The sequence below is a fragment of the Platichthys flesus genome, chromosome 6 (genome assembly GCF_949316205.1).
Source record: "Platichthys flesus chromosome 6, fPlaFle2.1, whole genome shotgun sequence".
Lineage (NCBI taxonomy): Eukaryota > Metazoa > Chordata > Actinopteri > Pleuronectiformes > Pleuronectidae > Platichthys > Platichthys flesus.
In genome coordinates this window covers 23,953,620-23,980,869 of record NC_084950.1, presented here as the reverse complement: position 1 = coordinate 23,980,869, position 27,250 = coordinate 23,953,620, and the positions used below count along the sequence as shown (strand labels likewise).

General features: G+C 40.4%; 2 protein-coding genes across 4 annotated transcripts in view; both read left to right on the top strand.

Annotated features, from left to right (window-relative positions):
* The first annotated feature begins 4,458 nt into the window (after positions 1-4,458).
* Positions 4,459-25,036, top strand: LOC133955376 (F-actin-capping protein subunit alpha-2). The gene is made up of 10 exons (XM_062390193.1): positions 4,459-4,614; positions 14,865-14,928; positions 15,879-15,930; positions 16,311-16,374; positions 18,866-19,072; positions 21,195-21,274; positions 22,246-22,324; positions 22,518-22,589; positions 23,000-23,062; positions 23,884-25,036. Exons 1-10 carry the CDS (start codon positions 4,531-4,533, stop codon positions 24,022-24,024), a joined length of 906 nt encoding a protein of 301 aa, XP_062246177.1. The 5' UTR covers positions 4,459-4,530; the 3' UTR covers positions 24,025-25,036.
* A 974-nt stretch (positions 25,037-26,010) lies between these two features.
* LOC133955516 (suppressor of tumorigenicity 7 protein homolog) overlaps positions 26,011-27,250 on the top strand; it is a 59,771-nt gene continuing 58,531 nt past the window's right edge. For 2 of the 3 annotated variants that reach the window (XM_062390383.1, XM_062390382.1), the window contains exon 1: positions 26,011-26,150. The gene's annotated coding sequence lies outside the window, so the exon portion shown is untranslated. The remainder of the gene's footprint in view (positions 26,151-27,250) is intronic. The other variant, XM_062390384.1, reaches the window with a different exon arrangement.

Below are 27,250 nucleotides of genomic sequence, written 5' to 3'. Positions count from 1 at the left end.
ACAATCACTCATACAAAAATGTAATCGCTATGAAAGGACCAATAATCAGGACTGGGAGTGATGGTGCACTGAGGAATTCCTAGGGAGTGTGATCACAGCCAGACTGGCGTTGAAAGCCCATATCTGTGGCTAAGTGGGGCACCAAGTCCCAGAGGACCATGTGCAGGGGTGGAGACCTTTTGTAACCACACAACAGGTGAACACAGAGTCCTGAAAAATAAAACCCACTTTTATCTATAAAACCTGAAACCATGTTAACATGAATACAAGTAGAATACATTTATCAAAGTGATTATAGTTTGAACAGCATGCAGAGGCAGGACGACACATTCCACAGTGGACATCATGTTTTTTGTTTACAGCACATTGACAACGATGTCAACCTTCACCACCAAAAGCTCCCTGGACATCTTCATCAGTGTTGTTTACTCTTCATCCTGATATATTCATTTTCTATTTGTGTTTTTCATTTTTCAGTCTGTCGCGCAAGAAACATCAACAACAAACACGCCCACTTGCTCACTAGGAATCCTCCAGATGATCTCCTGCTGTTATATCACAGGGCTGACAGGAGAAAGTCCTTACTTACCTAGAAACTTACGTTTCATCCTGAAGAACATTCTCTGCTGGACCAACTGACTGACATTGCTGTCCCTATAGCCACACCTCTGGTTGGCCAAAAAAAAAACAGCTTTCCTATATCGTCTCACAGTTGCCAAAAACCACATCCTGGGTGCATGCATAGGTTTCTACCTGTGCTGCTGCGGCCTGCAGTTCACCACAGCAGCTACTGAAGTGGGACAAAGCAGACTACAACAGATACTGTCAGGATGTGTGGAAATTTGTTCTCAGTCATCCCAATGGCGCTGCCTCCTTAGACTTTGATGCACTGCCAAGATATTTCTCACACCGATACGCAGATGGCTGCAGAACAGAGAGGGACACATTCACTTAGTGGGGAATGACAGAAATGATACTTGCATACAAAAGTTCGGTTACTTTTGTATCCTCACTCTTCATCATTCTGCATATTTTAATACATCAGCGTCTTAGTGCCTTTTGAGACTCTGGGTGATTATTGTCTGAGCGGGAACAGTGTAACGAGTATCCAAGGTGACTAACCACCGGCTGAGGGATGAGTCACAGAGCAGCCCCCTTTTCACATGCAGAGTTCTCAATTCTCCCTTTGGTGCCTAGAGGTGATGAGTGGCTCCATTGTCGGCACAATGGTGGCACTGCACGCCATTCAAGTTCTAGACTGAGTACAGGGTTTATAAAATCCCCCTGGTTTAATCCCCCAAATCTGAAGCCTCACAATTATTAAGCCACTTGTGCTGGATAGGGGGGCCTTACTAAGGATGGAAAATAAGTCTCAGTGATACTATTTTTGCTTCATCAATCATAATTTCACGCATAAGGACACTTAAAAAAATCAGCAAAGATCCTTTTTCAATAGGTCTAAAATGACAATGTGAAACATTAGTACAAATATGATACAACAGGAGTAAAATGATGTACTTTTGGGACTATAATGATAGATTCAGTAATGATATATTTGAGGACTCTATTGTTAGTTCAAAGTGCAGTGGTGGACGAAAGAAGAAGGTGACGGATGGATGGAGTCTGGCCTGTAAGACGTAGATTACTACCATCGTTGCTCTCCCTGCTGTCGCCCTATAATAGTGGTAAAGTAGAGTAGCAACATGAGACGTGAAGTGACCCAACCAAAAAATGAACAGATCTGTGGCGGTGGCAATGAATGAACTCTGGGCCTTTTCAAAAGACGGATAAATCACAATGTTGGAGGAAGAGGGAAAGGGCACAGCTCAGAGGAAGAGCTTGTAGCTGTCAGGTGGCAGTTCACTCTGAAGGGCTTATTATGTAGCTCAACAGTCCGCTAGCTCATAAATATACCACTTGCTAGAAAGGAAAAAAAGAAGGTTTGGGGGGATTATCAAGGTTTATAGCTAACCATCTTTTCAATTCAGTTCAATTCAATCCAATGCCTGTATAGATATTGCACAGTGACAAACAAATTGAGTTACCATGTGGTACAGAAAGTAACACAGACAGTATTGACATATTAGAGTCTAACAAAATAGATAAACACAAGCAATAAATAAGACAAAATTAAGTGTATTAAAACAGCTGGTTGCATGTACTCAGGTATATAACACATAGTAACATTACAAATTATAATATTGGACCAATGGACATTATCACACTTGGTTAAGTTGTCTAATGGCACTTGGATAAAAGCTCCCAGTTAAGAGGTTGGAAGTTCGAGTTTCATACATCATTCATACAGTGCATCTACTCGCAGGACTTTGATATTCTAGGGGGGGGCCATTCGGGGTTCAGCATCTTGCCCAAGGACACTTCGGCATGCAGATGGGTCAGAATGGGGATCAAACTGCCGACCTTCAGGGCGGAGGATGACCACTCTACCTTTCAGCCACAGAAAGGGTGGTGACCTGGCTGAGATGAGTCACTTATGATGTTTGTGAGCCGGCAGAGACAGTGGGGTCTGTGTCTGTGATGGTGATGGTGACTGAAAGTGATCTATTGGACCAGTTTTATGACTCTTTACTATTTCCCATAGCAAATAAATACCTACATACAGTTCCACACTTAATTATCCAAATATTTTTACTTTAAGCTATGTTATGATTTTATTTCACTCTCATTTATTTCAGAGGTCAGTCTTCAGTAGATGTTTTGAAAGCCTGAGTTAGTCATTCACACATTAATGATTTACACGTTATCCCAAGATCAGATGGTAAATTACAATGAGTTAATTACTTCAGCCTTTACCAGCAACAACAATCAAATGACAAATACTGATCATGACATTTATAAAGTTATTTTATAATTGACCGACATATTTAGGTGAATGTAGTTGACATTATATTTCTTAATATGTCAGGAAATGTGAGTGTGTATTTCATTTAAACTGCACGGGCCAACTTTTCCACCTAAAGACAAAAGAAATCCGTTCCCCACAAGTTAATGGATACACATTATTTTAAAAGTATTTACTCATTTATTGGTCATGTTCAGGTTGTTTAATTTATGGTGAAGTTTGAGTTTGGCCTTAAAAGGGACAAATGCAAGTAACAGTTTCTGCCGATGTAGTTGTGCCACACTGCATGGATCACAAAGGTGCATTGAACAACACCCCTATGACTAAGGATGGTCGAAGAAGGTTTAATCAACCAGACTTCCTTATACTCTGAGCTCACACATTATACTTTTTGAACTTCCTCCACCATCTGTGATAATGTGTAACAAACCGGAGTGATTCTCCCTACATCCACCCCCCACCCCACTGCCCTGTCTCTCTGTGACTGTGGGCTTTTGTATTAGGTTACACGTTTTACTTATTGCTGGTTTAGCGTGAAAGAGAATGAGTCAGAGACACAGAGTGAAACTGATCTCATTCCTTTTAAAGCGCTCTCTTCTGACCCAAAGCAGTTTAGGAAAATAGTGTTTGCTCGCCATCTACCGGTGAAAGGCAGGGGTTACACACTGTGACAGCGTCTTTGTGTTAACACGGGGCTTTCCCCAAGTCCCTCCTGAGGATGAAGTCCAAAACCTGACCGATTTTGACCCAACATGCTCTATTAGAATGAAAACTAATTAAATCCCACAAATCGGAAGCAAACAACACTAAACTATTTCTTGATTTAAAAACCTGTATATGTACAAAAATGTAATACAAATTAAAAAAGTATATAAAATGCAAACGTCCTCTTGCAATAAAATAGTTTGTAACATAAAGTGCAAAAAGTACAAGAATAAAACGTTCCAAAGAGAAGAAAAAACCTATTCTGACGGCTTATTCAAATCGGAAAGTATGTGCTGAACCAATAGTGCAGCTAGTTACTTTTGAGATAGCCAGAATTAATTTTGGATTTTGCAACCGTTTAAAAATGAAAACTGGTTTATTAGTAAAAGCCATATACATTTTTGTTTTCCACTGCCTTGACTTGTGATTGTGCATCATTGTTTTTATGTAGCCTATATGATCATATGCATGTGTGTTTGTGCTTTGACTGTTTTCTAAATCGCCAGTTTTAATTTGACCCACCAAACTGGTGGTTTTCCAATTTTTGTCCATATTGAATGTACCTAGTGGCCAAATCACACATGCAGGAAGATAACGAATGACATCTTGCTCATTTCTTGGACATGCTGAGGAAACTTCTATTAATTTATTCATTCAATTTAAAATAACTTTTAGATAGATGTCTCATGTTTCCAATAACACGAATACAAATCAGTAAGATATATGTCCCCCATGAGAAGATGGAGGTTGAGGTTTATGTTTATATATTGAAGTTAACAGGCACAATCTTTTAAAAACAACAGTGATTAATGATATCCTGCAGTCAGAAATGACGTGAGCTCAAGTAAGGGGGGGGGGGGGGGGGGGGGGGCGGATAACCCGGTCTACACAAGGGAGCGACAGCATCACTGAGGTGATCTGATGTAAACTGAACTGAACCGAGCTGGGAAGCCACCCATCCCATGACGTCACGGAGCTCTGACAAGCTGGTGGTGCCGGAAGAAAAGATGGCGGATCATGAGGAGCAGCTATCCGAAGAGGAAAAGGTAAGACGCCGATATAATCGCATGCTTCCCCCCTAGCACCCGGCCCGGCATGCCAGCACTCGAGTTCTGGGTCGCGTCAGGGTCCGTTGGTCGGTGCGGAGCGGCGTCGTTGCTATATTCACAGAAAACCCCGGGCCTCGGTTCCACCACTGCTGCTTCTGCTCTTATTATTTTTAGCTCAACTTCCGCTCATTTGCGAATCTCAAACGGAGGCTCCTTGTACGGTCCTGACTCAAAATAGGAACCGTGTACATATTATTAATTCACCCAAGCTCACCTGCGACGACCCTTTGCTTCTGGGGACCCGTCGTTTCAGCCACGAGTCGTTAGCTGCTGTGTTAAAGAAGTTTTTACACACCAACGATCGGTAGCTAGTTAGTTTAGCTTAGCCTGCTATCAGACATAGCCAGTCTTGCTAACACGCCCTGTTTCGCTCTGTGATTACACGTCTAAATAGTGACAGTGGTTTTGTTCCAGGGTATTTCCTGTTATAATAAGACACATCGCAGCAACTATTGACATTTCACAAGCTATCCTGCTAACCAACTGCTGTTCTTGTGACGTGCATTGCTTCACTGTCAGTTCAAATATCTGGGAAGTTGTGCGAGCTCGATATGATCGAAACGACCTGAAATCACACTTGACACATCGTTTAGAGAATGTGTCACGTGTATCGTAACGTTTTTATTGATGTTCCTCTTAAATAGATTCATTTTGTTTAACAGACTTAGATCCTTTTCAAATCTCTGTTCAGCTTGTTTACCTTTTGGTCAGGCAAATTGATCAGAGCGCTTTTGTGACGTGAGGCATGTCAATATGATAACCACAGCAACACAGTGGAAAGGATCAATGCATTGACAATTTGATCACGGACAAAAAGTTACTTGTTATAGTTGCACACGTTTGACGATTTATTTCCTTGTCTTGGTTTTAAGTCATAGTAAATATAACCCTTCGTCTTTTCAATACCATCAGAGTTTGTAAGCAAGTTTCGGATCAGCACCTGGTTTTATTTTGTTCACCTCCACATCGCCCTGAGTCAGAAGTTCTGTTCCCAAGTGTAGGCAGCTCATTCACCCGAGGGTGTGACTGCATCATGCTCATTAACACACAGGCACTAGCAGCAAGCTGACCATTTCAATACAGGGGTGTGGGTCCCTGTGGCTGCCTTGGGATTTTGTATTGCACTAGCGTCACAATTTGTAATGTTTTCAGGCTTACGTTTAACAACTTTAAACTTTGGTGCTGTAAAGAAGTTGGCAGCTCTATTTTTTATATCTTATCGACATTGGTTTCCAAGACTGTCAAGCTACTTTCACTGTGTTGACCAGACAGTGTGATTCTTTAGAACTGAGAGAGTGCTTGTTGAAGACCTGCCAGGTAGACTACCAGTATTACGCAGTGTTTAACTTGTTGATGTGAAAGCTGTTTGCTTCCTTCTGTTGTGAGACCAAGAGGTTATATTACATTATGCATCCATACACTATACGTGGTGCTTTTGAAAGCATTTCTGTGCAAACTCTGCACTTGCGTTTTGCACTTTGAAGACAGCTTCTCCAGTTTATTAAGAGCAATCAGCCATCTGCTCCGGCCCCTCAGCTTGTCTTGCGCAGCTCAGGGGGAAAACTGCAAGGAATGACATTGAGTGTTGTTATTTGACTAAAACAGTGACAGTGGTAATATTTTATATTAATATTTTATTATATCAATAATATTTTTCACAATTCACCCGCTAAAAACACTCTGTGGCCAGTCATGATTTAGAAACTAAAGGGAAGACTTCATGTTTTTATGACTTCGATGTCCATGACATTTGTCGATCTGTCAGAGAAAGGTAGAGGGAAAACCAAGCCTCAGCCAGAAACTCCTAACACGTCTGATGGTATTTCCCCACACTCAGTGACAAATCTGCAAACTTGCTTTATCTTTGGGAGGCCTTACCTGCTCTGATCTGACATTATTTTGATGACTGTTAGATCTATTTTGGAAGAAGTGGCTTGACGATACTTTGAGGTCTCCTTAGAAAAGTTATCCTTGGCAATTTCACTTTTTCCTAGCAACACAATAATACAATCGAATACAATTAACAGTTTGGACTTTGTCTCTATAAAATACTTTCTAAATGTGTGCCAGAGGAGTTGCGAATGTGTGGCCTGTGGCTGTTATCACTGTCAGCATCACTTTGTGACTCGAAATAGAACCAAAGCTACCTGATTAGGATTTAGTGAATAGTTTCTTCAACTTGTAAATTATTAAACAGCACGACGAGTCTTGGTTTAAACACAGAGAAAAGACTGTGTGCAGCCTTTTGAAACCATTGGGTACTGGCCTGCCAGCTTCCTGATTAAAGCAAAGAAACCACAAAAGTATGACAGGAAGCTCGTATTACTTGCATTCGCTGTTGGTTCTTTCAACTGTACTTAAGGGCCTGGGCAAGTGCCACAACTAGAAACATAGCACTCTTATTATTTTAGCTCTCAACTTGATTTTTACTTTAACAAATGAGCTGAAATAACGATGTGTTAACTTTGATTGGGCAATATGGTTTTAAGAAATCCTCTGTAAAGGAAGTGGGTCTCTGCTTGGGTTCTGGTTTCAGAGAGACAGTTCTTTCTGGTTTGGTGAAAATACATAATCTTGTGAAATGGCTCATAATTGAGAGGGGAAGTAAGATTGTGTGTTTATTGTCTTAGTTGTAATGTTGTTATCCTGAGGTGCTACTTGTGATATCCATTCGTATTCAAGCTGATGCAATTGTTTATCTGTGATTTCTCCATAGTGCTCAGAAGTGATGTCAGTGTTTTTATATCATTTTTGCTTTTCATTGAACCTGTAGTTTGTTGGTAATGAGCGGCTCAATTCCTGCGGTGAGAGGGAAAGTCCACTCAGCTTTCACAAGTATATTAAGACCAAGAAATACTGCACATAATGATGTCGGTGCTGAACTGGCAGATAGTATCTCAGTCGTCAGGAGAATCTAGCACACATAAGACACTTAAGCCACATGCAGAAATGAGCAAGCTCAGCCTATGGTACTGGTCCCCTTCTCCATAATATGGCACGAAACACAGCACTCCTTAAGGTTGTGAAAATTGAATTTGTGTCAGTAATTTGTGGATGCAGTATATAGCCACACACCTCTGTTTATAGGCCTGTAATCTCATACTTCTATTTTGAGCCCATTGTAGAAGGCAGTGCAATGGAAATGTTCAGGTAAGACCACAAACACACCTTTTTTTTAGGTATATGAATCTGTCCTGCATGAATTTAAGAGCAGAGTTGGTTCTTTCCAAGTGGGGTTTTCACTTATGTATACAAATCTAAATCTGAATTCAGCCCTTTATATTTAAATACTTTATATTTACACCAGGAGCTTTTTTTATAGCAGTCCAAACTGGACAGACTGAACATCTTTTTAGTTTTTATGACAACTGACAACCTTCTCAAATGTCCTTATTAACAGTTATTGCACTTCGATGGGTTCTTCTGAACATGAATAGAATATTGAAGAACATGAACGGATCTTCTGAACATGCTTTCTCTTGCCTACTTCTTGCTGCCAGATTCGGTACCTCTCGTATCGAAAAAAAATATAATATAACAATATAATGTAATCACTAGAAAATTACGGAGCCCTTGTTGACATCGGTGGATAAATTACTAATTTGTGGCCACGCAATAACAAGATAATCTAATAAGTTATATATAAAGCTTTCTTAACAACAGCATCACAATTTCATAAAATAATAACAAATGCAGACTTCTAAGATGAACCAAAATAATTATGCACATCGTCATGTACAGTCCGTGGCTCAGTGCGTAAATGTCACCACCAGAGGATGAGGGAATTTAAATCAATAAAATTCATCCAGACATATCAGGTGTAAATAATAATGTAAAACAGCCCAGACTGTAAAATGTAGATATTAGCTCAATGACGTGTTATAAACTGCTGCTGCTGCTGCTGCTGTGTGTGTGTGTGTGTGTGTGTGTGTGTGTGTGTGTGTGTGTGTGTGTGTGTGTGTGTGTGTGTGTGTGTGTGTGTGTGTGTGTGTGTGTGTGTGTGTGTGTGTGTGTGTGTGTGTGTGTGTGTGTGTGTGTGTGTGTGTGTGTGTGTGTGTGTGTGTGTGTGTGTGTGTGTGTGTGTGTGTACGTGCTCCACTGCACACAGAAGTCGCCTTTGCTCAAGATGCCACTTTATTAATCACTGACACAAAGACTGATACCATCACTGCAGTACAGCCTAAATAAGTCCCACTGCATTGTAAGTGGCATGTGTGTGCTGTTTTAAGCGGTGTTTTACGTGCGTTCCGGGACCTGTGCTCGTCGGACCTGCGCTGTCATATGTACTTAGCGTTCCGGCACCTTGTGATTTACAAATGAAGCACTGGATACATCATGACCTGGGCGAAAGAGGGCGGAAAACTATGAATTTAAGCCTCCTGCTCTCCACACAGACAAAGCCACTCTTTTCTCTTCCGGCTCTCTCTCACACTCACTCTCACATACACACACACGACCCCGCCCCCCATGTCACTCACATGCATGCTGCATTCACTGGACAGGCACACAGTAGGAAACCAGAACATCATAACATTGTCCCACACAGAAGCTAACAGCGGGGGTTGCTACAATATAAAACTCGCGGGCCGCACTAACATTAAACTTTAATATTGAGGTGGGGGCCACAAAATATCTAACTATGTCTACTAATTTAAATAATTTACTTTAATGCCACTGCAAACTCACAACAGCCCAACATGTGTAGCTGTGTTTAGCTTGTGAATAGCTGTCATTAGACCACATTGTCAGATGCTGAAACATCGTGGCATCTCCCTTTAACTGAAGAATGCTAAGACAGTGGAGCGCTGTCTGCAGGTGCCTGCAGCAGAGTCAGACCTGGAGATGCATGTCTTTTTAGTCTGAGCTTTTGGTAAAAGTACCATTCCTAGAGGGGCCCAAAAAGGATTTAATAAAGCTTGAGAAACTCTTGCTATCAGTAAGCACAATTTAGAATTGTTGCTTTAAACTATACTATAAACTGGTTGAGTTTCCTATAAAATGTTGTTTAAATTTGTAAAGAACGGTGGCTTATCACTGTTCTGTCTGTATACTGGAGTTTGTAATGCAATCCAGTGATACACTACTTTTACTGGCAGTGCAGCATGAGGAGAAGTCGTTGGAAGGTGACAAATGAGCACATGGAAAGTAGACAAGGCAGCATTATTTAAGTACAGCATGTGTGTGTAAAGCAAATGCAAGGTCACAAGTTTGATTCCTGCCAAAGCAGTGCTTAACACTTAGATGATGCATTGGTTATTGTATGAATTGTTTATTGATCTTTTTTCGTACTTCCAACTTTTAATTGGTATTAATATATTTAACTTTTTTGACATTGATACATACATCAATGTTGACTTTTTGTTTGTCATCTGCGTAGTATTTCACTGACGATAGCACCAGACCTCAAAAGATCTGGTGCCAAAAGAGACATGGGTTAGGAGAGTTTGCCATAGGCATGGCTGCTTTATCTCAAAACTTTAATATATGTTTGGCATGAATATAAAGAAGACAAATTAACAAATAACCAAGGGAAGTTTTAAGTCACCACGAGTTCACATTAATGCTTGAATGAGGTCAACAGGGACTGCAGCTGCCTGGATTGGTAGTTGATGTTTTGCTCTTACTTCTTCAATTTAATCTTTAGTCTACCATTTGCCACCTCCTGATTTGCAGTAGTGGAGGGTTACGGGTTATGGCTGTTTGACATCCTGCTGTGGGTGTGTTATTCATAACACACCCAGTGGCCTCAGTGTTAGTGTTTGTGGTTTGGGATTAACACTGTAAGAGAGTGTTGGGATGGTGCAGGGGGAGAGTCTGCTGCTAGGAAAGGAAGGGTTGTTGGGTAATATGAGGATGAACATACAGTGAGCAAGTTGAAGGAAAAGAGACCAGCTGGTGTCTAGGCCAAGAGAGCACAAAGGCATGATGAACCCACACTACAAGGGTGCCTTTGTCTCACAGTTTTTGTTTGAATATTCGAGTTGTGTTTTTGTGTGCGCTTCTGTATTATTATTATTATTATTATTATTATTCTAGCTGCTTAGTTAGACCCCACCCCCTTACAAACCTTTCAAAGATAAAGCAATTGATAAAAACAGTTCTCCTCACCACAAAGAGTGACTTTGTCCAAGAACATGTGGCTGAAACACATTTTGGTTAAACACATTCTTACACTTAATACAAAAGACAGCAGAAACTGTCACCCACACTTGCTCACCTTCTCTCTCAGGGTTGCAATGACCTAATACTAGTATTGGGATGTCAGTCCTATAGATGAATATATTATTCAGATAAAAATACCTCAACTTAATTTTACCCTTTCCATCAGTTTATTCGAAAAGCGACTTCATCATCTAGTACAATGCTGTTTATATGTATAATAGTAATCTGCAGGTTAATTATGATGATAATTCTAATATGTTACTTCCTGCCTCCTGCATGCTGCACCACCCCTCTTATAAACGCTGGAGATTATTGTGTTTTTATGATCACGTCTGACTAGAGATGCCTCTGCTGCGTTCTTCATAAATGAAAAACCAAACTCCGGAGAAAGTCTGGATCCGTTTTGTGCACATTTTCTTAAGACTACATACTTAGTCTTAAGTAGTCTGACAAGGTTCAGTCACCAAAGAGTGAGTGAGATAATACAACTCTAGATTTCTACTAGAGCTTGGCCCTTATGTTGCACAGCAGTCAGTACTCAAGGCAAGACCTAGGTCTCACAGCGCCGATGTATCCCAGAAGCCTTTGTCCCAGCGTGTCACAGTGGAACACTTAACCCTGGAGCCCAACATTCTCTTCGCTGCTCTAGAGTAATTACCTCTGAAAATGAGGTGATAATGCGTCCGCAAGTTAACAAGATGCCTGAAATTTGATTTACATTTATATCAATTACCGTTGTCTCTGTAAATGCTCTACTCAGATTCCTTCATGGTAAAAACATATGGTTTGAAACAAACAACTTCCTCCTGTCTGTGCAATAGGCTTGTGGTCTCATCACTGACTGTAGCATCTTATTATCCATCAGTAGCAATACAACACAAGAGTGAGATTTAGTTCTGTTTTCCATACCAAGGAACTGTACGTCCCAAACATTGATTAACATGGCAATAACCAAGGGTAATGTATGTATTCTATGTATCATTCCTGTATCACCAAAGCATAAAATAGTCTGCTGTGTCACTGCATTAGTAGAATGGTTTTACACACTCAGTGCAAGAGGAAGTATCATCTTGTTATAAGTAGCTTTTAACAGTCAATGCCTCACTCATTATTGGCTAATAGAGTGTCTCTCCTCTCTGTTGTCACTGCTTCATTTAACCCACATCATATCATCTCCTTGGCTTCATCTCCTCTCCTCCATCTCCATGCACCTTGAGACAGATGTGAATGTAAAACCACCCCTGGCTTATTATTTTGCATTCTTAAATGGTCTCTCCCCAGCTTTAGGCATTACACAGTAAATTGTCAATATGTAATTATCATGTAAGTGTTTTTAGATGTCTTATGTCTTCTACAATTTTCATGCCATAAGAGCCTGACATATGTGTAAATGTTTGCTGATGTGAAAACTTTTACTTAATATTATAAACTACCCCAAAAAAAACTTATGTTGGAAATGGTGTAATTACGGGTTTTTTTCATGACAAATTAAAGTTGTTTACTGTTGCATTACATGTATTTTACTCAACACAAAACATGATGGAGACACTGCTAGATTTAACCTCACCAGGACCTTCACAATATTTTATCCTTAAGCTCAGGTGAGCTGCGACCGACAGTGGTGTTAGTTATTTATAAATCGTTGCGCACACACAACTGGTAATGTGCTCTGAAACTCTGCTGTTCAACTGATCTAAACATAATTTGCTGTAAGTTGTTTCATATATTTTTCGATTAAGGGATCTTATGGATTGAGCACAAATAAGGTTGTCGGTTTTAATGTAAATTATGAAGTGGATCAATAATCTCACTTCAGTTCACAACTTCACGTCTGCATAGTTAGTCTTGTGATGAAAATGTTCGTACACATTGGTCAGAGTAAACATACAAGTGCGCAAATTTTACCATCAGGCTTGTTTTTATAGATCCCAACGTTTTCATGAGAAGTGGTGCACGCATCTTTCAGGCCCAGTTTGGTGCAAACGTAATGGTTATAAATGAGGTCCAAAAAGTGTCTGAATATAACCCAGCACAGAGATTTTTGCATCTGTCCATCTAACAGAGTTTGGGAAAATTGGGTTTTCACTCAGCAACTTCAACCAGATAACTAATTTGCATGACTTTGTTTCACTACTATGTAAATCTGCTCCATGAGCCCTGGAGTCTCTGCATATGCAAAGTATGTTTACACTGTAGTCCAGTTTAATGAGGGAACCCCAATGCAAATGACAATTCCCAGTGGGATTCCAAGTGACAAACGCGTTCAGTACAAGTGGGTGATGATGATCTCAAGACAGAAGATTAGATTAATGCAGATAAACTTTGGCTCACACACACAAGCTTCTTCCCAAAAGCCTTCCTTTCTCTTAGCAACGCTCATTAGCAAGAATCAATCTGCAGCTCTGCGTAAGTGCCAAAGCACTTGTATATACACACACTGCTAATAGGGACCCAGGAGACAGACCCAAACAAACAAACACTAAAGGCTGTATCATGGTTCTGCGTTGAAGCAATATTCGTAGGAACGCATTCATAGTTGTGTGTAGGTGTGTGTGTGCGTTGCTTAGCACCTTTCCTTGAAAGTGAATCTTCTAAGACTGGATGGGAACTCGGCTAAGCCACTGTACCAGGCAAAAGTAGAGAGATACAGAGGTATTGCGAGAGAGTGAGTGGATTTGAGTTTCAGCACTTTTTCATGTCCTTATATGGTTGTAAACCATGCAGGGGAGGGAGAGTCTGTCTTCTTACTGTCAGTTTGACATGTGACCTGGAAACAGGAAGTGTTGTGGGGAAGAGGAAAAACATTGATGTGTGGTAGACTGAGACACTGAAGTTCCTCAGTCCTCCCTCCAAACCAGTGATGCAGTCACATTACTCCCCCTGTTGGCCATTCTCCATATATAGTCAGTGTTTATAATGGGAATTATAGACATTAAATTTGTCCTTATAGTGAGCGCAGCAATGGTGTATGTTAAAACTTCAGCAGACTTAAAAGGGACTCAAAAGTTTTATGAGCAAAATATATTGAATGCAACAACACTAAAAGCACACATTTTCATAAATGCAGTATGCACTATGTATATATATAAAAATATATAAATAATTTTTCTGTTTGAGCCCAACAGAAAATGAACTGTTCTAGTCTAATCCAAACTCAATAGGCATTCTGTTTTTTGTGTCGGAACCCAATCATGATGCAGTTAATGTAATGTTAGTTTATACACTGCACTGCACTTCAGTGTATAAAATCTGCCTAGCCAACATGAAATGAACTGACCTAAATTTTTTACAAACCCTGCTGGACCTGTCAGGCATATTTTTTCCGCCATTGCTTGAGAATTGGGGCTTTGGGGCCTAGTACCATGCCTGAGTATCCTGCCTCCTCACTCCCCCGCCTAATATTTACTGCTCTTACTTTACACTTTACACAAGATTCAGTGTGTAAGATGTAGGGGAAAATTATCTTTTGGCAGAACTTGAATATAAAATAATCCTAGTGGTTTTCCCTTGTGTGTAATCATCTAATTTGTCGGAATTGTTGTTTTGTTTACCTTAGTATGGGCCTTTCTATTTAAATACTTGAATAAACATCGTAAGAGAGTCCTCTCCATGCTTTTTATAGAAAACCTGACTGGACAAACTAAACACCTTTTGCCTGAAGGTCACCACAGGTTCTCTGTCATTTTTGGAAGGGGAGGGTGAGATGAGGGGTATTCAGCTGCATTATGCAACTTCACCACTAGAAATCACTAAATTCTACCTACTGAACCTGAAGTTATTTTCTCTTGACTTATTTTTGTTATTAATTATTTTTATTAAGTTATTTAGCAAAATGTTACATAAACTTAAAGTTTACTTTGTATTTATTTGATTGATATATTTAATCATATCACAACAAAACCGCCAGGACATCAGGGTTAGTGACAGTGAAATGTTGATCTGTTGACAGCATCGTGTTTAGGTTTTACACTTGTCTTGTCTCTGATGAGTGATATCCAGTCTGAATCTGTACTCTTTGTTTGCAGGTACGCATAGCAGCTAACTTCGTCATCCACGCCCCACCAGGAGAGTTCAATGAGGTTTTCAATGGTGAGTCCTCTGTTCCCTTTTGTCTAAATAATGCAGCGTTTCCCACAGAATTAATTGTAAGGCTGTAACTTACGTGCACAAGCACAAAGGTCACTCTCACATGCAACAGATTCCAAATTACAGGTACACAGACTAAAGAGTGAAAAATAAGTTCTCGCGATGGAGAAAGAACAACATTAAATGCCATAACCGTAACTGAATCTTTGTTGTTGTTATCTGTGCGTGGATTCTGTGAAGATGTCCCAAACTGTCTAGAAGAAGGAAATCAAAATTAAACTGGATACAAAATATTTTTATTTCAAGAGACTATAATTTTTTTTTAATGATTTTCTGATATATATTGGCCTAATTTAAATACCATAATACTTTGAGATGCATATTTGCAATAAGCTTATACCGAAGGAAATCCGACAGATCCCAATTGTGCTTCAATTAATACTTGTTCCACAGCATGTATTGCTTTCTGCCACAGTGTCTTTCTGGATATTTTACAACACTGTGAACCCTGAGAAGGCAAAAAGCTGTTACAACAACTGTGACATTTTGGCCGAATTAGAGCTCGCCCTGCTGCACAATGTTGACAACTCTCTGTCAAAGTAGCGCCCCTTTAGAGTGAGTGTGTGTGTGTGTATGTGTTTTGGCATTGGTAAAGCTTCATCCTGCCTCGACAAATGTCGTAACCTCAGAGAAGCGCCGGGGGGGGCTGTCTGTCTGCTTCTTATCACAGCCTTACAGCCACACACACACACCAAAAGACAATCCCCTAATGCCACTTTGCCCCCTTTCATCTCCCTGGGATTTTACAGCTGTTTCCACTGAGCTAATTTACCATGTCTGCTTCACTCCCTTGACATAAATGTTGCAAAGATTGACTGCAGGCGGCTTTGTCATGGTGCTAATCTTCTGTACCCTTCTTCTTTCTCCTCTCGTCTCTCATTACCTCTCCATAGATGTGCGATTGCTGCTCAACAATGACAATCTTCTCAGGGAAGGTGCAGCTCAGTAAGTCTCCCAGCTTGGGCTCGATCCAGGTTTTGTCAATTTTGCAAAATGAGACTTGAAAGACAGGAGAGAAACATTGGTCACAATTAAACTACCAGACACATGTGCATCATTTTCATATTGTGTTGTTTTATGTAAATAATTCATAGCATCACAGCTGTGTGTTGGTTGTTGTTTGTACAAGGCTTTGCTTACTTGGTATATATGATGCTGGGGTTAATGAACAAAATTCTGTCTTCAGCTGCAGACTTACTCTGGTTTAACTCTAAGCTGTCAGCATATTTTACATCGTCCAGCCCCTTAAATACAATGTAGAGATTATGTTTGAAAAAAGCAAAGAGTTTAAGATTTTAAGAGTGCTTTTTTGTGTGTCCTTTCAGTGCATTTGCACAGTACAACTTGGACCAGTTTACCCCGGTGAAAATCGATGGCTACGAAGATCAGGTGAGTCCAATTTCTGACTGAAGATAATGGTTAAAATTTAGACGCTAAATGTGTGAATCTAGATTACATCATTGGCCATTGGTTGTTGCATAATTGAGTGGTCCAAACAAATTATTATTGGAGAATATTGAAGTTCTGATCATTTAATGGAGAGTAAAAAACTAGGCCCAACGTAAAAAAGTTTTTGGAGATGATAATGCTGATTGTCAATATTTTAACAAGAAAAGGCAACGATACCTAAGATGCTATAATAAAATGCAATTACTTAATAATCACAATCATAATAATAACACACTTAAATTATATAGCATGTCTCTTAACAATGTAACTTAGTGCTTAACAACAAGGAGTAAAAAAACAAAACGCATGGTAGTTGAATAAAAGAAGATAAGCCACATAAGAGAGAGAGAGAGCCCTTAAAATGACTGAAATTTAATAAATCATTCAAAAAGACATTTAATCAATACTAGACCTGAATTGAGATAATACAGACTTCTGAATAGATCATATTGTTACTGACATGTTTGTCGAATAATCACATTGACAAATTTTTGTTAGCCAACTGATAAAATCTCTTGAGCTCTACTCCAAACACACTATTCTAATTGCATAAGGATATATATTTTTTTTTATATTGCTCAGTTCATTTACTCTGTTTTTTATGGGTTTAACAATCACATGTTGCTATAGACCAGGGGTGTCCAAACTTTTTGTCCCGAGGGCCACATACAGAAAAAAATCCGAAGGACTGGGCCTCTCACGCCGCCACGCCCCCTGCCCTGGAGCAGACTGTTGACAGTGTGACTCAACCGCGTCGCTCAGGTCGGGGGGGGGGGGGGCATGGCGGCGTTCTGAGGGACATGGTGGCGTTCTGAGGGACAGCTGGCAAGTCAAGGCTGAGAAGTGCAATACAGCGGGCCATAGTCCATTATATTACATTAAATTTCATTTAGCTGACGACTTTATCCAAAGCAACTTACAATAAAGGCAGGCGCATGAGTCTGCAACTGCGGCTGCAACTTTTCACATAGTTGTGTCGATGGACTCGTTTTAATTTATGGTTCTCCAAGGGTTGCGTGTGCTGCAAAGCAATTCACCGCCAGAACACTAGGTGGAGTAACGTTTTTTTATCGAAGACGACCTTAGAGACGCCTTCTTTGTGTGTGGCAGTCGTCGTCGACTGTTTATTACTTTATTACTTTTTCTGGAGGACAAATTTGTCCCTGATCTTTCTCCACAGCTTCGTACCTTCGTCGACCTGCAAACCGACGTTAGCCGTGACGTCCTTCCAGGAATTGCAGGCCATCTGCGTGTCCGCGTATTCCATCAATGACGGGTTATACAAGTGGTCATACTTTCGGACCTCTTCTCTCAAACGCTCTTCTATTTGGTCCATAACCGTTCTTCTAAATCTTCTGTGGTTTCTGCCGGTATTATGAGGCATAAAACCGGAAATGTGACTCCGGAAAGGATGTAGTTAGCGGACCAATCACAGCCTTGCGGGCTGCGTAAGGCTTGCGTTGCTTTGTCGTATAGTTACAAAAATTGGGCAGCGCACGCAAGGGGCACGCAAGGGGCTCTTGAGTGTAACCCTGCTTGCATGTCTCTGAAAACGCAGAAGCGTGCGCCAACCTTAAGTGCATCAACCCCGAGGGTACAAACCCAGAACAACAAGAATCAAGAAAGTAAAATGTCTTAAAAAATATAACAAAACAAAGTGCTATAAGTAAGTGCCATTTAAGTGCTACTAAATTGTTAGTTTAAAAAATAATTTATAATTTAAGACATTGATGCGGGCCAATTAAAAATGGATGGCAGGCCTCAGTTGGCCAGCGGGCCGTAGTTTGGACACCCGTGCTATAGACGCAAGCAATGAAAACCCCACAGTTAATATACACAGCCACAGAGGATTATTTTTATCACAGGGCAGTGTGGCTTTATACCTGTGTAATCCAATGTGTTCAACATATGTTTGATGAGTGGAAAGAAGAGACAATAACACGAGCATGATAACCAGCATTGTAAAGAGACACTAAAGTGGGGAAAGCAAGAAGCTTATTCAGCTTTATTATTTTCCTGCTCGTATCATGTTTTATGGGAATTAAAGCAGAGAAAGGGGATGTGATGAAAGGATCACAGCAGTCCCTTTGTTCAAACAAGTCTGTTCTAATGTCATTGTCCCCAATGCCTGTGAGACCGTGTGGAGGTCAAACGCAGTGGTGAACGTGTGCTGCTGTGAGTTCTCCTCAGTAATGATTGCAGACTCATGTGTAAAGATGTCATCATGTCCCAGTGCTCCCACATTATGGATTGAAATTCCCCCGTCTCATACCCAGCAGACTGAGCCAAATGTCGAGGTGGAAGACAGTAGATGAGAAGTTGAGACTGTTGCCAGTGCCCTTGTCTGTTTTTTGTCCTTAGTTCTCTTTTATTATCTACTTACACTGTTAGCATCATTTACATTTTTTATAATCATTTTTCTCTTCTCCAGGTCTTAATCACAGAGCATGGTGACCTTGGAAACGGCCGGGTTCTGGACCCCAAGAACAAGATCTCCTTCAAGTTCGACCACCTGAGGAAGGAGGCCAGTGACCCACGGCCCCATGACGGAGACAGCTCCCTGGAAGGCTGGAGGAGCTCAGTGGACTCAGCCGTCCGGGCTTATGTGAAGGAGCACTATCCCAGTGGAGTCTGCACCGTACGTCCCAGCTCACTTCATTAGCAAGTCACTCTAGTTCCAGTCACAGATCACCTCTAAAAGTCGAAAGATCTTTGGGTTTTCAGTTCTGTCACTTCAAAACAACCACAGCTCTAAAATAGCTTATTCTTAGATGGATAGATGGATAGATGGATAGATAGATAGATAGATAGATAGATAGATGGATACTTTATTAATCTCGTGAGCGAATGAAGTCAGACTTCAGAGTAAAAAGGAACTGAAGAGGAAACTAGTCTGTAGCCTGACGTTGTCAGACTCACAATTCTAGTCAGAATGTGAGTCTGAGACCGCTCCATTGGGCTGTGATTATGGGGCGTGTTTCAACTGACCAGGAAATAAAATTCCTCAATTGGATAGACCTACAACCAATCAGAGCAACGTAGTATGGGACGTATGTTAAGCGGCGCATTGTGAGTTATTTACTAACGCCGGGTTCACACCGGACGCTGAAGCGATGCCGAAGCGACCCTTCAGCGCAGCGTCAAGCCTTAAATAACAGCTGGCTCCCATCCACTCCCATGTTAAAACTTTGTGTGGGTCACAACGGAGGCTGAAACGCCGCCCTGCGCCAAGGCTGCCTCGCTCCGTGCAGCGATCGTTTCGGCGTCGAGTCTATTTTTTGCGCTTGACTCGAGTGAATCGCACCAGGAACACACAGAAAAACGATCTTAAACTATATTGATGACATATTTTAAATGATATAAATGATCAAATATGCATCCCATACTTTGAAGTCCCCTTCTGTTGTCCTGGAGTTTTAATTTGACCAATGACATTATTAAATGTCCCCCTCTGGCCATCCACTAAAGCCACACAAGCAGTGATACAGATAAAAAGAGAGAGGGGGGGGGCTACATATTCTCCACATAGGCTTGAGTGGAGAATACGTAATTTACCCTCGACACCCGACATTAAACGGAGCAAACAGCGGAGAAGTTCTTCAACATGGATGACATTAAATGAATAATTGAAGTGGAGAAGTACAGTGAGTTGTATGATCCTCAGAACATGTTGTATAAAGACAACACCAAGAAAGACAAATGTTGGGACGCTGTTGCTTAATGTTGGAGCAACAAGTAAGTATATGCTTTTAATCTACTGGATCAACGGGTGATATTATTAACGCTGCCCGGCGGTTCAGCGTCGCTTCAGTGTCCGGTGTGAACAGCCAAGCGCCGGCCCGATAGGGATTAGTGCGGTGCTTTGGCGTCGCCTCCACGTTCTCTGTTCCTCTTTCAAAATGAATGCGCTGTCGATGTCTTCTAAAACAGACTCAATGGCAGCATCTACACATCACAGCTCTCCAGCGGCAGGCATGTTTGTTGAAAACGAATTCAACCCAAGGGCACTTTGATGACGTGGTTGATTACGTTACCGTTGATCATCTGTCCATCATCGTATAAAGCCCGCCCTGACAATCTGATTGGTCCGGATGATTTCGAACCGGGCATAATTTCTCCCCAACGGAGGGACTCCAGACCGAACTTCCCGACCTGAGGCTAAAGTGAGGGCAGTGTGAACCGCTGAAGAACAGCACTAAACTTCTTGAAGATCTTTTACGTTATTATGAGAATTGAACCATCACATTCTGTAATTATACACTGCGAATAACTCCAAGTTCAGCAGAAGACTGAGACTGCAAACAGTGAAATCTATTTAGTAAATGCTGTACTAAGCCAACATGTCTTTTCTGGTTAAATTGACGGTGTACTCTATAAAACCGATGTTGTCAAGAGTTTATTTGAAATTTCCAGCTTGTGGCATCTCTACTTGGCTACCAAAAAAGCCCACCTTACACATTGACAATTTATCAGGATACTGCCGTAGTTAGCTGGATGTCTTTTTATGTTAAATGGTCCCCTATTCAGGGTGCTATATATATATATATTAAACTGTCAAGGTTGCTTGCGGTTTATTTTGTAGCCGTTAACCACAAACCACTCTGTGATACAACTAATGCACATGTACAGGCGTAAAGTGGAACTTAACAAGGTGGAAGTAAACAAAGGGGAACTTAAACAAAGTGGCTGTCTACCATCAGGGAAATGCAAAACTGTTTGCATGTTGAATCTGATCTAACTGTTGTTTCATTTCCCTCTAGATTTATGGGAAAACCATCGACGGACATCAAACCATGATCGTGTGCATCGAGTGCCATCAGTTTCAACCAAAAAACTTCTGGTATGTGTCCGTCGGTTACAAAATAGGTCCTCTCGACATTTTACACCACTGGTGATTTGAAACCTCTTAATTTATTTTTTTCTGAGAGGAGACGTTGGACACAGAAGCAGAACACTGTTTGATTCATGATGGAGCACAGCTGTCAGGCTACAATGTCACTTTTACTTAACACTAAGACTTCCTACTTTCTCTGTAAAACCAAGAGAGCGTTTAGAATTCCGTCTGCTAGTTTTTAAATCAAACTTTAAAAAAAAAACAATGTTGAAACGATCAAAAGATTAAAAACCCTCCAATGTTATTTGATACATACAAGAAGCTTAACAGTCATTACTTTAATTGGCACTTAACTCTGAAGAAGTGGACTGCTGGGCCTCATAACTGTTGCTGAGCTCTTTTTGATGGGGTTAATCTAATTGGATAAGAACTGTACCAATCCTCTTTGCTGCTGGGTTTTACTGGGCTTATGGGTAGTTGGATGTCATGATCCCTCAACTTCTGCATGTGGCTGCTGCCTTTGTTTGCCATGTTTCAGTAATGAGGAACCTTTTGTGCATATTTTATATATTATTAAATAAACTAGTATATTATAGCACACATTTCCTCTTTTATGTGATTTGATTTGGAAAAGCCTTTTTCTCCAAAACCACATGAACACCGTTTTGCTTTAAATGAGCAGTCTGACATTTTTGACAATTATACTACCAATCAACATGCTCCTTAGAAAACTAAGGAATAATCTCTAAGTCAGAAAGACTGTTATGCTTTTATTTTGAAACGGTAAGCTGCAGGAAGTGTTGCCAATATTTATGTTTGACATATTGGAGAGATATAGCTGATAAGTCACTATAATAATTACACACCCATTTCATCTCTACATGTAGCTGTATGATAATGTGTCCAGGCACTGACATGTATGGACTAATAATATATATATATATATATAAATCTTGTTTGTGTTTCTCTTTGCACAGGAACGGACGCTGGAGGTCAGAATGGAAATTTACCATCTCCCCCTCCACCACTCAAGTGGCAGGAATCATGAAAATCCAGGTATATATTTTAAATATTCCACTGTGTGAAGAGATAGACACATTTGTTGTAGTCTGGAATTGTATTTACTTTGTGCTTATTTGTCTGCCAACTTGACTTCTTCCTTGCTGCTTTCCTACCATTTATATCAAGTAGAGATAAAGAATGAACATAAGGTTCCAAATAAACTGAACCTAAACCTTCATCTATACAGGTTCATTACTATGAGGATGGAAATGTTCAGCTGGTGAGCCACAAAGAGGTGCAGGAGTCCATGTCTATTTCTGTGAGTATTAGTTTTGTTGCACACCTACTGACAAGGAGATTCATTCTGTTTTAACCAGAGCTCAAACCATAGAAAACAGTACCTCGGATAGAAGCTTCATCAGTCAATTCCACTTAAACTGTTCTAGTTCTAGTAACCTCAGATATAATTGATGACATCTCATAAACTGAACACATTACTTTCACTATTTCACTTTTTCACTATTTCATTGAATTTAGATTTACCTCCCAAAAAAACCCACAGTTTTGACAATTGACAATTGCCTGGGGATATTTTTGCCTAATTGTGCAGAGGTGTTAATTTGGGTTCTCCGCAGTTACGTGCTCACCCTCTTCCTGTTGTTTTTTTACCATATCTTCTTCCTCTTCACTTTCCTCGAAATAACTAATGTGTCTTCTTTGTCCCCTCAGAATGAGGCTTCAACTGCAAAGGAGTTTGTCAAGATCATGGAAGCTGCAGAGAATGACTATCAGGTATGCAATGTTACATAGTCCTCTTTGTTCAATATAAATGCTTTCAGACATACAGTACATTGAACTCTGGGTAATCAGAAATTACCGAAAGTGGCTGAATGTGAGAATGCAAAAGTTCCAGTCAGTTGGCGCAGACATTGTCAGAAGTTTTCCCTGCCAGCCCCCTAGTTAATATTCTGGATAATGTCCAAATGAACCCATGTGAGAAACAAGCAGGAGATTCTCCGAAAGATTCACAGCGAGCGAGTGGGTGTGTTGACAACATTTCTTACACGCAAAGAAGATCGTTTAATACATCTTGTTGCAATTTCTGAGCTATGTTGTTGGTTAAAATGAGATATGATGTTTTATTCTTGCCTTACATAACTCACACTCTCCCTCACTTTCACACTGCATACCTGAAGCACAGGGTTATCCTCATGATGTCAGGTTTTTAGACTGAATAATGAAAGGCTGAGTAATACTGTTAAATTAACTGTTGAAAACTGCTCTTCCACTGTCGCCCAGTCATTAAAAGAAACTGAAACCTAGTTTTACTTTCCAAGGTTGACAGAAAACACTGTCATACTTAATTTGTAACTTTTGTTTTTAAATCATTTTGGGTGTTTTAAAGTAAAACAACAAACAAAACAAGTTAACGGTCTTGACACAAACCGTCTAATCCTACATGCTCAGCCACTGGTAGCCAAAACATTTCCTCAACTTATCATACAAGTCCCCCAGACTTTCCAAAATGGGGAAATATTTGGTATGTATGTGAATCAATTTTAAATTTATTTTTATCTCCCTCCGTCTCCCCATCTCTATGTTGTTAATTCCAGACGGCCATCAATGAGAATTACCAGACTATGTCGGACACTACCTTCAAAGCCTTACGCCGCCAGCTTCCTGTGACACGCACCAAGATCGACTGGAACAAGATCCTGAGCTACAAGATTGGCAAGGAGATGCAGAACGCTTAATAACAGCAGAGAAGATAAACAGACAGCTCAACCCACCCCCACCCAAACAACGTTGCATGACTGGATAGTTGTATCGTCTTTGTACCAACATTTTAGAAGCAGGGAAAAAATAAAGGTTTGGTCTCATAGTCAGATGTCATCTTACACATTGGATGTCTACTTATATTCTTGGTATTTTGTTTTTATACAGACACTGTAAACCCCACTGTATATTGACAATGATAATCGAATTTGGGAAAATATAAGCTGAGGAAATATGACGAGACATAGGAAATGGGACGGAACCTTGTATGCAAAAACACCCATATCAAATATAATATCACATGTGCAATATTTATTGAGTCAGTGAGACCATACCTTTAATTTTGACCTGTTAATAAATGGATTTAATTTGCGGTGATGGTGAAACAAAGGATTTTTGGGAGAAGTTTGTCTGCATTAGCTTAAGAGCTCCAATATTATGGCTGAAAAGAAATGACGCCCTTCACTCCACGGTTAAGATCCTATATGGTCAACAACCCCCCCCCCCCCACACACACACACACACACAGACAAAAGAAACATTCTTGGTGTTCATTGACTGGTATCATTGGCACAAGCAGTCACTCAGTGTTCTTGTTCCTTTATTTTGGTACTTCCCTCACTGTTTTTCCTGTATGTGAGATCTCATGCTCGCAGCACTCCTGGCTAAATTGCCTTTTTAACTCAACATCCTCTGATCCCTCAGCGCAAGGAGTTCTGTGACCACTTAACATGCTTAATTAACACAAGTCATCAAACGCAAAGTAACGTGCATAATGTCGAATTTACAATAAAACAAAAAGTATCAATATCTCCTTCAGTGCTTATTTTTATTAAAAAAAACAGAACCTGTCTGTATTATATAACAAGGCACATTGTAATATATACCTGTATGAAACATCCTGTCTTTCAGTTTGGTGATTTACTTCCATGAGAGTAATTGTAATTCAGTCACAATTATGTTGGATTAAAAGACAAATTTTCTATTTAATGACTCATTCATAATTTCTAATTTCTCTAATTGTTATTATAGAAAAATTCAAAAACCAAACTCAAGCTGCAATATTAAAAGAAGACTGCCACTCACCAAAACTGGAAAGTGAGACTTCCTCTGTGCAGTTTATGTATATTTGTTCACTGACTGGTTTCATGGAGACAAAAATTAGGATTAAATTAAATGTAATTTGGAACTGATACATGTTCAGACAGAACTGCAGATGTTGTGTTAAATCAAAGATAAAGTGACTGAATGAATTTTATTTGTGTCATTATGACCTTTTTTGTTTAATAAGTTATTTGATGAAAAACTAAAGAATTTGTAGAATAATTAATTTGTTGATGGTAGACTTGAGTATCTGTCAGGTTAAAGTCAGTGAAATGGTTTAGGATTCTACTGAAATGTGAGGAGAAATGAGTTCATACAGGAAAGGCATAGATACCATGAGTATTTCAGAGTCTTCACAGTTTATCTATACAATTAAGGGGAATAGTTTAATGTATGCAGATGTGTTAAAGTTTGACTGGTATTATTTCTAAATATACAATACACCTTATCACAAACAACTGATCCTGATTAAGTTGAGCTGTAGAGTGTTTTTTCTTTTAAATATCAAAGCTTATATTGAATAAATTAAGTAATTAAATAGTTTCACACAGCAGATAGACCATTTATATAGTTTTGCATGTTCTTTTCATATTCCATATAGCTAAAAACAATGTTTTAAAACTCAAAATTGTATTAAATTTCTTGAAATACTTATAATACATAAAAATTGGCACATACATATAGACTAATGCAATATGTATAAAACATAACAGTCTGTTAAAGACATTTATAAGAAATGAGTTAGAAAACCAAACACACGCACACAAACAAATGCATTATACGATTTTTTATAATAGAAGACACCTTGAGGCGCAGGTAAATCAGTGAGAGCGCCCTCGTGAGGCGGGCGGAGCTAAGTGTACAGGTTAGCGAGCCGGTGGCTAACGTTAGCAGACAGACACGTCCACAGTCAGTCCTGCTGCTGTATATTGGACACATGTCGAACTGTGCTGGGAGAAATGATAGCTACGAGTCCACCTCCACACGCACACTAACTGAGGTGAGCGCCCGCACACACCGTCGCCTTCACGGCTACAACCAACGCCGCCGGCGGCTCCACTTTGTTCCTATCCTTAAAACTTTTAATGCTCTGCAAACGCTAGCTCACGTTAGCACTTAGCTAGCAGTATGAGTGGCTAACTCTTAGCCAAGTTTAAATGGATACGCTCGGAGACGTGCATGATATTACACGCACACCAGAGCATCAGTGGGATATTCCCAGTGAACATGTAGTTAACTTCCTCTCTCACACCACCACCACAAGTCATCAGAGGGCTGCATTGTTTTTAATGCTGTCCTATCTGCTGCTGCACGGCTCCACAATGTCAGTGGTGTGCCGGTGATGTTATTATTCATGCTGGACCAGGTTTGCTCTCCAGGGGGAACCTTTTGTTGGGGGGGTGCACTGTGAGCACGCACACACAAGTTGCACAGTCCCTTGGTTTGGTGGGAGATTGAGCCCTGCTCGTTTTGCCCTGTGGACCTGCAGTGTTTGCTCGGCGGGGCTTTGAGCGCTCCTGTTGGCAGCGTGTGTCTCCCTGCTCTCCCAGCAGCAAGCGACGAGTCTCCTGCGACCGTGTGCTGAGCTGCAGATGGAAGAATGTGCTCTTTCAGCAAAGCCAGCTGGCTGCAACCAGAGACGTCAGGAGAGCCTGTGGGCACACAACGGCTGGCCGAGGAGCCTCACTGGTAGTGTGCATGTATGTGCATGTGCAGGGACTGAACAGTCAGAAGCAGCAGCTCGGGCTTTGGAGGTTTTACGATGTGGCATCACTGTTTCGGCTGCCGACTCTCATTCCGGCCTCTACTCCACAGAAAAGGTGTAACTGTTCAGTGTGTGTTCAGCTGCTGCCTCCTGAGTTGAGTCTGACACACACCTGACATCCTGCACGACTCTGGAAAACGTACAAGACGACTTCGATCATTTCCAATTATTCTGAGTAATCACTCGAGTCACTATACCCTGAGTAATAGTTATTGTTATTCAGCTACGATCGCATCGCCTACACATTTTCAGCCTACTGTTTATCATTATGATCATAAGACATGTCTGGCAATAGACACAATTACAAACAGGAAAAATCCAGCACTTCTGAACTA

What these genes read in the sequence shown, in the direction of transcription:
- LOC133955376 (XM_062390193.1), top strand. Translation starts at nt 4,531, where the DNA reads ATGACGTCACGGAGCTCTGACAAGCTGGTGGTGCCGGAAGAAAAGATG. An exon ending in GTTCAATGAGGTTTTCAATG is followed by an intron (nt 14,929 to 15,878) that starts GTGAGTCCTCTG and finishes ACCTCTCCATAG; the next exon opens with ATGTGCGATTGCTGCTCAAC. An exon ending in CTGCAGAGAATGACTATCAG is followed by an intron (nt 23,063 to 23,883) that starts GTATGCAATGTT and finishes TGTTAATTCCAG; the next exon opens with ACGGCCATCAATGAGAATTA.